Source organism: Pomacea canaliculata, linkage group LG12 (assembly GCF_003073045.1).
Source record: "Pomacea canaliculata isolate SZHN2017 linkage group LG12, ASM307304v1, whole genome shotgun sequence".
Taxonomy (NCBI): Eukaryota; Metazoa; Mollusca; class Gastropoda; order Architaenioglossa; family Ampullariidae; genus Pomacea; species Pomacea canaliculata.
In genome coordinates, this window is record NC_037601.1 from 4,177,766 (window position 1) to 4,188,000 (window position 10,235).

Genomic DNA, 10,235 nt, shown 5'->3' on the forward strand with positions numbered 1-10,235 from the left:
GTAGTATTAAAATGTATGTCGTACTCAATTACTCCATACTATCTCAAAAAAATAAATATGACTTCTCATTTCTGTAAGAAGTATTACATTCATCTTCTTCATAATTTCTTTTCACTTTTAAATTTTAACTTTTTTGCCCTTTTCTTCACTCTTTTTTCAGAAGAGTCATAAGTGCAATTTTATTTTTGGAGGGCTCCTCATTCATTGACAGAGGCTGTTTTGGATGGCATGACATATACCCTGAAAATAAACTGGAACAAAAAACTCTTGCCATAGACCTTAACCCTAATTCTATTTGATTTGCAAAAAGCACCATTGCTTCTTGATCCCTCCACAAGTAAAGTTTTACCGAGTAGGCACTAGTGGTAAAGCTGTTTGCTACTTAGTTTGCTGTTTATATCTTGTTACATTTATTTTTTTTTTACTAATATTTCTTTACATTTCTCCAGAACCAACTTGAATGGCATCAGCACTGAGACAACTAACTGGTGCCCTGTGCTCCAGAATTTTCCAGACCTTTGCATTACCAAAATCTCCAAACAGTCAAACACACTTGTCGTCATGTCTTTCAAATAACGCCATCTCATCTGTCAGCGCTGCCAGGTTTTTCTCCTCTTGTTTTGGTCAAATAAGAACCTCACAACTTTTCCAACCATTTGCAGCAAGTCACCTGTTTCAAATGACCAAGCATATTCCTGTTACTTTGACCCAAGTCAGGAACTACAAGGTGAGGGCAGTGCTGAAGAGAAGATGCAAGTCTTGCTACTTCGTGAAACGACAAAACAGAATGTTTGTAGAATGCAAAGCAAAACCTCGACACAAGCAGATGCAAATGATGAGTAAGAGAAATCTGTGGCGCGAAGATTATTCTAAAGGAAACATTGTCAAAGCCATTTTCTGGAAGCTAAACGAAAAGCGCTATTATAAGATGGGGGATAATAAATTTGCTCGGTATGACTGGCTCAAAGGAAAAATTGGAGTAACAATTTGAATAAGACTTTCTGGGCATAAAATAAAAGACACTATGAAGCATGCAGAATCTATGCACATCATAAATGAAATTTGAAACTTTAGGTTAATAATGGTTGGTTATTTTTTAAAGTACTAGGACTCCCTGTTTTCTGTCAATGACCAGACTTACTGCTTTAGACTGCTTTAACATTATTGCCTATATGCTGTATATCCAGTATAATTTTAATTTTCTTTGATTAGTCCTCATCCAGATTTCCAATTTTTCATGAAATAAATGTTTGATTTCAACATTATTTTGTAATTTAATGAGTGAGAGCAGAAAAAGGTAATTATGTATATATTTGTTCTGTTTTTGTAACATGTAATTTACTACTGAGATATTGAACAAGCAGTAAATGTTGATTGCTAGTGTTCCTTTAATTAAAATAAAGGAATAAATGTTTAACTTGAAAACATATGACACTTTATGTAAATAGTGTTAAGCTAGATATTGATTCCTGCACTGAATAGGCAAGAGGTGCAGTACAATTACACTTCAGAAAGGCCAGGTCACAGTTTAAATGATCCACACCAAAACATCCAATATCCCTATCACCTAGTTTATTCTAGGCAGTTCATTAACAGCACACAAATCTAGGCCCCACTCCCGTCTGTTTAGTCTGCTCAGCTCCACTCCCATCTGTTCAATGTACCTTAAGCATTTGTACCAAAGTAAAATTACAAATAAATTACAAATTTACAAGTAAAATTTAATCTGGAAATTCACTCAAAACTTCAAAAATCAATTGTGTATCAGACTATGACAATGAATCAAAACTATGTAAATAACTTTATTTACAACCTTTCAAATAATGATTTAAGAAATGAAAACATAGACAAGGAAAGTACAGTAAACAACTATTTCTTAGCAGGCAGGCAAAACAAACCTCAGTAAATATATTCAATAGCCAGTTAGCATTACAAATTTTAAAATTGACAAATATTTTTAATATTACCAGAAGAGTCATTAGCATTTCATATTTGTTACTATTTCTAAAACTTTCATAATGTTCTCAGAAAGTCATGTAATGCTAACTCTTTGTTCATTCTTTATAAACTTGTTTAGAATATAACAAACATAGAAGAAAACTTTTAGAATCAATTATTACCATTAATTAGGTTTATTATTGCAGCACTTTCCAATTGAAGTACCATGTAGCTGACTTCTTTTTCATACAAAAGTAAAGCCATAACTGAAATGAGTAAGTGAATAATTTCTTAATATTTTTGTTTTGAAGATTCTTTTTATAAACTGCCAAATGAAACTAGAGATGTTGTTTGTGCATGTTATAAGGTAAAACTCCAAAAGAAAACAAAGAAATATCTGAATCAATGTCAGCACAAATGCAGTGCATTTCTGGCTTTCGCTGTACATATTTTGACAATAATCCTATCTTGTGTAGATTCAGTGAATGAACATGCACCAAAAGTTGCTGCTCTTGCCCTATGTGGGGAGGTAAGATTTGGGATGACCTCTGGAGATCATGCTGCACAATTAGCAAAATGGTTTTCTTAATCCTCATGGTAATCTGTTGGTGATACCTCCAACATCAGCTGTGACCAGATAGTAAATTTATCTGTGAAAGCAAAATGTGAAGCATTAAAAAAAACATGAGTGTAACTAACATTTTTCATTTTATATTCCTGGATTTTTCAGGTATTGTGAAACATAAATCAAAGAAAACACAGTTCATTTACAACTTAGGGCAAACACCACTTAAAGAAGTCGTTGAAAAGTGATTTTTTTTGTTATGAAAGATACTGACCTGTGCCTGGAAATTTCAGCTTGAAATATACAAAAGGAAAATAAAACACAAGTCCTCCAATCAGAAACAGAAAGGCATAAAGAAACTCGATTTGTGGAGACTCAACAATAGGAGCGATAACCAGATATATGGCCACCACTGTCATAACAATGGGTATGATTATCGGCACCTGTGAATGAAACAAAAATTTGTCTTTAATGCACTTATTTCAACGTTTTTCTTTATTTTACTATTGTTTTTATGTACGCACTTTTACTTACATATGTACAGTTCAAATTTATTTAATGACAAAAATGAAAATGCATTAGTTACCTTAAGCAAATTACAAAACAAAACAATTTTTTTTATGCAAAGATTTCTTATCTTAGTTTTCATCCAAACATCTAAAAATCCGACTAGAAGCCACAATATCTTCAAAGGCACAAAACTTATGACATCAAGATATGATCACCCTGTATGGTCGTGAGGCGTCCTTCATTCTGAATCGCAATATGACAACAGCCAAGAAGTTAAGGCCATAGAATAACCAGGTAACAAAGCCAAGAAAGTCAATTAGACTGGATATATCGCCAGCAGCTATCATCAAAAGTGCCACAACAATCTGAAAAACACATACTCAAATATTATTAACAGTAAAAATAGTTTTCGAAAATATTATGAATATTTTGACAAGTATCTTCATTAAACATTGTATTATTAATTCACCCAATGAACAGGACTCCTCTCCCCGTTCCCAGACATCAACATAAGGCTTGCCTTAAGTTTCCTGGATTTCTAAAGTTTTTATAGGTTGCTTTGCTTAGAAGTCAAGTGTCAAAATTTCATTAACATACCTCCAGTAATTACAATTAATGGTAACAAGCCCATAAACATAAATTTCTTGTAGACACTTTAGTCTACAGAGATAATGATTTAACATTTTATTTTTAACATTATTTTTGGAAAATGCACTGAGATCTCTTTAATGGGTTGGGAAGTGCACTATATAAATGCATATTATTTTGCTAACACTGTACAAATGTTTTTTGGGTTTTTTGGTTTTTTTCGCTAACACTATATAAATGTATATTATTATTAAGCTAATGCTTACAGTGAAAATCATGGATGTCAATGGGGTCCTCTGCTTGATGTGTATATAAGACAAGAATGCAGGTAAATTATTGTCTCTAGCTGCAGCAAATATTGTCCTGTTTTAAATATATTGTGCAGTGTTTTATTTTTATACATATACATCCACAAACATATGCAGTCATAATAATAAATCAAACTCTCATATGGCATATTTCCTAACAGGTTAGAAAGCTCAATGTCCTTCACAATGGATTATAACAACAAACAAGACATTAAAGTGGAAGAATTAATATACAATGGTCATGTGGAATGGAAGGAAATTGGATGCCAAACACCTAGCGTATGTTTTGATATTATAATTAGCTCTGATTTGTGCTCCATAAAAGCAGGATGTCATCAAGTGACATGGAGTGCAGTAATTACTCAGTCTAGCACCAGATATTCTTTCTGTTTGATGCTATACACCAGTAAGCAAAGGAATGGCCTTTTGAACCCTGGGATGTTTTCTGAGTTGTGCTATACAAATCTCAATGATCAAATTTATAGTTTGCCACCTCCACTCCTGGAAAAAATATTAGGAAAAGATGTTATCAAGTTGAAAAGTTTCTAAAAGTCTGTATTTTCTGGACTATGACAGTCTGGTAACATAAGCTGACATGTTTCGTAACTCACCTGCTTCCTGTAAATGCAGTGCCATTAGCAGACCCAAAGGTGGATATGATGACACTAAGGGGCATGAGGATGGCAGCACTCTTTAATACTCTTTTTCCCCAGAGCTACAAGAGCAAAGAAAATGTGGGGAAAAACATGCAACTCTTTAACGTTAACGTTACTGACATAGAGAAGAGCTAAAAAAAGGGGTCTGTGTTTAGCCCATACGCGTAAATGGTAAGATCTTGGTATTTTGTAATAATAATTACCTTACTGCAGTTTTCTGCTTTTTCTTTTTATGCTTTTATTATTTTAAGAGCAGTTACCGATTTTTGTCCTTTTTTAACCGTGAGCAAAATTAAATTAAACTTTTTATGAAATTTCTGAAACAAAGAATTATTATTCATAAAGAAAAAAATACTGTAGAACATCATTCCATTTCATGAGCCTGTTTCATAATATATGATGGAGGCTGCTACAGCTGTAGTGAGGTTACATCCTCTTGAGATCTCAGTTAACTGTACCAATCACATTAAAACAAGTCATCATATAATCTTTAAGTCTGAAACATCATCTTATTTTAAATGCAAGTTGTCTCAGTTACATATCTAGTTACAGAACAACTAACCATGGCAACTGCATCAGCATCCAGCAGTTCTGTTGATGTCATGACAGTCAGGTAGGACACATTGGTCAGTGTATAGAGAAGGATTACTATCAGAATGGCAGCAATATTTGCACGTGGAAGATTTCTGTGTGGACAGCAAAACAATGAAACTTTCACAAAGACGGCTTATTCTGCTGCTGTTGCAAACTTTCTTTTGTGCGTATAAATAGATAAATGCTTTATTCCAATAAACTTGTCAGTGCAGATGCTTATCTGAGTAAGGCCAAAGCTTTAATTGTGCAAGTCACAAGTATGACATCCAGGTATTAGTTACTGACATCAAGTGATTCAGCTGTTCTTTGAAACAAACCTGCCCAGCCACTTTCAGAAAAATGAGATGCAAACTTTGAAATAATCTTTTATTCCTTTTTAGACTATCAAATTTCTAAATAAAGATGTGGGAGAGAAAGTTAATGGTTTTTTTAAACAAAAACAGTACTGTGTTGTAATTCTGTTTTAATTGTTCGAAGAAATAACTTAAAATTTGCACTCACTTTGCAGGATCTTTCACTTCTTCAATCACATAGTTCAGGTTTTGCCTGCATGATAATTTGACAATATAAACATTTTACGTGGTTCTTGTTGTGAAATGTCCTACGTGACTTCAACATCCAACCTAAATTCCCCAAAATCAAGTTCTGGTAGCGGACATATTTAGAATCCCCAATGCCAAATCATTTACAATTTGCACTCTCTTTGCAAATTTTCTTTGCATAATTTGGAGCAGTCTTGTTGCTAAGGACATGAACCACTGATATGTACACATGCATAGACCTTGTTTTAATTTGGAAAGATTAGGGTGAATGCTACTCACATATTACTTTTCCTTTATAAGAGGAAAATTAATATTAAAGACTTTACCATCCATCATAGGCCCAGAGAGCACTATAAAAAGCCAGTGCAATTTGAGATGGAGAGTCTGTAGAACCACTGAATCCTGTTTTGAGGTTTTCTGTCTTGCCTGCTCAAAAAGTATATGTTTTGAATAAATTTAGTAACATTTATTAATGAAGTTTACATGACGATTAAATGACACTTGTTAAAAGGAATTTTTTTTCCTTTTTAGTTGAAAGGCTAGTAAATGATAACAATTCAGATCACAATAATGATTAAAGTCCCATTGTCACTTTGGTTCATGTACACTCAGAGGCTGTTACTTCATACACATATATCTCTCTTACACATCTGCGCACACACACACACAGATGATCTACTATACGAGATGTCATAGAAGTGATGAGCCAGATAGTGATGGCTCTACCAGATGTCAACATGACCAGTCTGTGCAAGAAAAGGTTTCTGTGAAAACTAAAATCACTCACATCAGCTAGGTCATCTTGATCCAGAAGACATGTTTAACAACTATCCCAAGGCTCAGCAAAACTAATAACTATAACAGATCTGAGAGATGAGGACAGTGGTTGCTTTTGGTTGTGATTAATGAACCAAAAAAGTACAGTTTAAACTGTTCTATTTCTGGGTGTACAGATACATGATAAATACCCTCAAAGAGCATGACGATTCCTCCAACCAGGATAATAACTAGAGCTGCTACTTTCATGACGGTAGTCAGAACCTGAACCTGTGCTGCCAGCTTTGTACTGTAAGAGTTCACAATCCCCACGAGTACTGCAAAAAATAGAATATTTTTGGACAAAGTATGTCAACCACTTCAGCATATAAAGTAGTAGAATGCAAATTGTTAATGTTTAGTATTCCAACAATCATATTCTAAAAGTTATGCAAATTCAAAAAGCTTTATATTATGTAATATAGATGCATCTTCTTTATCCTTTTGGACAAAGTTCTCTGTTGCATGCTTTTATAAACTAGAGTGTCAGCAGATGTACATATCATAGGGTAGAGTAGTTATCATTTCTTGTACTTGTACGGTCAAAATCTCCACTGAACCCTTACAATGGCGACATCAAAGGCACTGATGCATTGTTGTTCCCCTTACCCACTGCAGCAGCTGCAATAATCTTCTTCAATGCATCAGTGTTGACACATGCACCAAAAAAGGTCACCAAGTACTCTGCCAGGGTCAGTGTCATGATGGCTAGGGAGGAGGTTCTCACTACAATAACAGAAACCCAGGTGAACTCAAAGGCGATCATGTTGCCCAGTGCTGCCCTCATGTAGGCGTATTCCCCGCCAGATTTCTGGATCAGGGTGCCCAGCTCCGCATAGCACAGTCCTCCTGCACACCATGGGCACTGACCTCACTACACATAGATGGTGCTTAGTAACCAGCTCCAGCTATAAGGACTGCCCTACAGATAAAATTACTTTTTGTACTTGTACCCCTATAGAGTTTAAAAGTTTAAAAATACTAAAGCAGTGTCCAGACCTTGCACATGCTAGTTTATGTTTCTTAACCCCCAGAGCATATTTTGCCTTCGCTTTATAACTACGGATCCATGGGGTAAAACATTTGCAGGGTCTGGACACCGTTTTATATCTCCAGAAATAAGACTGTCCTTCAATTCTTCAAACTACCCCAGGGCAACGACTTGCCATCGCTTAATAACTACTGTCAAGTAACAGAAATTGTTTCGAGGTGATTTCTCTTATTTTCTTAAAGCATCACATCTGAACGACATACGAAGCGACTCACCCAGGAGGCCGATGAGGCCAGCACCAACCCAGACAACGAGGCTGAGCCCCACGGACCCCGTTCTCTGCAGCACACCCTTGGGTGACACGAAAATTCCGGAACCTGTATCACAAAATTGCTTTACATTTATCAGTTAAGAAAGGTGATATCATTAGAAGAGTTGTGTAAAGTTTTATCTATATCTATATCTATAACTATAACTATATCTATATCTAAAACTAATGCAGGGTATTTTTCCCCTACATACCAACAATGGTGCCGATGATAATTGCTATACTGCTGATGAAACCCAGCTCTCTTTTCATTTCAAAAGTCGGTTTTATTACAACAGCTTCGTCTGAGAGGGTCTGTCCAGCCTCTGCATCTTGAGATTTGTTTGAGGTGGGTGGACTGGATTCTGGCATGTCCATATCTTTAAACAAAAATACAGTAAACTTTAAGAAAAGAAAGAGATTTAGCTGCTGTTACAAAAAATAAAGTAAAACAGAGGTTATATTGCTATTGGAAGTAGATAATGATGGGAAAAAGAACATTTCAGGGTTTAAAGTTTCCCATGTTTGTGGCCTGCACGTTGGTCAAGTAAGCCTGTGTCTCCACATTAATAGCTACTTGCAGTAATTAAAGGATTTAGTACCCTTGTTTTATACTTTGAGAAAATGGGATCATGAAGAGTTTCTTTTTCCTAATACTGACTCAAACAAGTTTCTTCATTTCAAAAAGTATATAGCCAAATGTGAACTCTTCATATGCCATCCCAAAACTTGTATTAATGGACTGCTTGCAGACGAATTTTTTTCCAGTTAACTATTAGAACGAGGCTGATGTGCTCAAATCTTCCGGTTTAGTCATATTCATTATTTAGGCTCTCCGAGACAGCGAAGAACTTCACAAGAGGCTAAGCGTTGGTCTCGGCAGACAGACAGCCATCCACCTCTACACGTCCATGACCACCGTGGTCCGTGGTCCACTGTTATTAACCTGCAGTTTACATTCAGAACACGGGAGATAACACATGTACCCTATAAACCTCAACTGAAAAGAAGAGGGTGGGGAGTCTCTAATTTTTACAAAGTATTTTTTCTGTTCATCTTCATCTGCCTGATTTTTCAATCCACTTCTTGACAGCGACGACCGTTTGCTGTCCTGTGTCCTGTGTCCACATGCTCCGGGAGTAGGGTAGTAGGCAGGGAACAGAAAGGTACACGAAGACCTAAGGGTCAAAGTTCCAGTCTATCTTCTACTTGTCGCAATATAAGTGTTTGTGTTTTATCCACTCTTCTGGCATATCTCTGTTGCCTTTCAGCGCTGGTGGGTTCAACACCTGTATAAAGTGTATCAGGAGGAATGACCTATAAATAAGTTGCAAAATAGGACAAGGGGAGTTTTTTTTTTTTTACGCATGTTTGGAATAAGTTCGTATCTAATGTAAACAGGATTTTGAAGTAGATGTAATGTTTACCCCTCTGTAATGACACCTGAAGTAAGATGTACGTGTTGTGTCTGGTTACGAACAACTTAAAATCGTCTGACGAGAAGATGTACAATGAATTCTATCAATATAGACCTATTCTATGCCAAACATAGTTTTTTCTGTATACTAACAAACCAAATATGAAGCTCAGTTGCTCTCAGTTGGTATAGGGAAGGTGGATGAAATAATTAACCTAGGTATATTTACCTTCTGCGTGTGTTTACACATATATGTGAGTGCAAGGGCGCCTACCAAATTTATCTCGAAAAAAATTATCAGCCTTTTAAACATAATAAATATGATACAGCGATATTTTCACGTTCTTCTCCATACAGTGTTAATCAAATATTTCAGTTCACCTTAAAATGAGAGAGTTCTGTGCATCATTCTCAACATGCATTTGATGTTGATTGCCTGAAGACTGCAGCAAGACATCTTTAACATGTTTATCTGTCATCATTTTTAACTCCCCTTCATCCACTTTGTTATCAATATCGTAACCCAGTTTGTTTATCTACTCTAGACCTCGGCTATGTTATTTCTCCACGCATTACCAAACATCAGTCTGTGCTGTAATCTCCAAAAATTAAATTAAGAATATTTATAACAGTTTACTTACTTGTTGGCACTGGTGTTCCTGAATTCCTCGGCTAACTTCAGAGGCAGCAGCACAAAGTGTGGTTTAGTTGAAGTAAGTTTAAAGTCTGATTACTCGGAGCGATGACCCTTGCAAGGTGCAGTCCATGCAACCATCGCATGCTCTGTCTAGCTTGCTATAGGTCTGTGCTAGTCCAGGTTAGTTTAGTTTAGAGAGAGGAGTTTCAACAATAATACAACTACTTACAAAATTTCAAATATTACAGAATTTACATCGTATCTCACGTTTTATACATATAGTATACTTTATGACAACAACGAGACACGTCCCAGCTTTGTCAAGAAAATGATGGGGCAGATAATCGTACATGTCCTGTCTATTTT

The 10,235-nt window shown here is 35.6% G+C and overlaps 1 protein-coding gene across 1 annotated transcript; it reads right to left on the bottom strand.

The window, feature by feature from the left end:
* Positions 1-1,054: 1,054 nt before the first annotated feature.
* LOC112576663 (b(0,+)-type amino acid transporter 1-like) lies at positions 1,055-10,182 on the bottom strand. Its single transcript, XM_025259284.1, has 13 exons — positions 9,874-10,182; positions 8,031-8,195; positions 7,784-7,885; positions 7,127-7,366; positions 6,670-6,795; positions 6,028-6,127; positions 5,661-5,705; positions 5,128-5,251; positions 4,521-4,624; positions 3,868-3,964; positions 3,229-3,378; positions 2,778-2,946; positions 1,055-2,588 (listed from the first exon to the last, which is right to left on the bottom strand). Exons 2-13 carry the CDS (start codon positions 8,191-8,193, stop codon positions 2,524-2,526), a joined length of 1,485 nt encoding a protein of 494 aa, XP_025115069.1. The 5' UTR covers positions 8,194-8,195; positions 9,874-10,182; the 3' UTR covers positions 1,055-2,523.
* Positions 10,183-10,235: the final 53 nt, after the last annotated feature.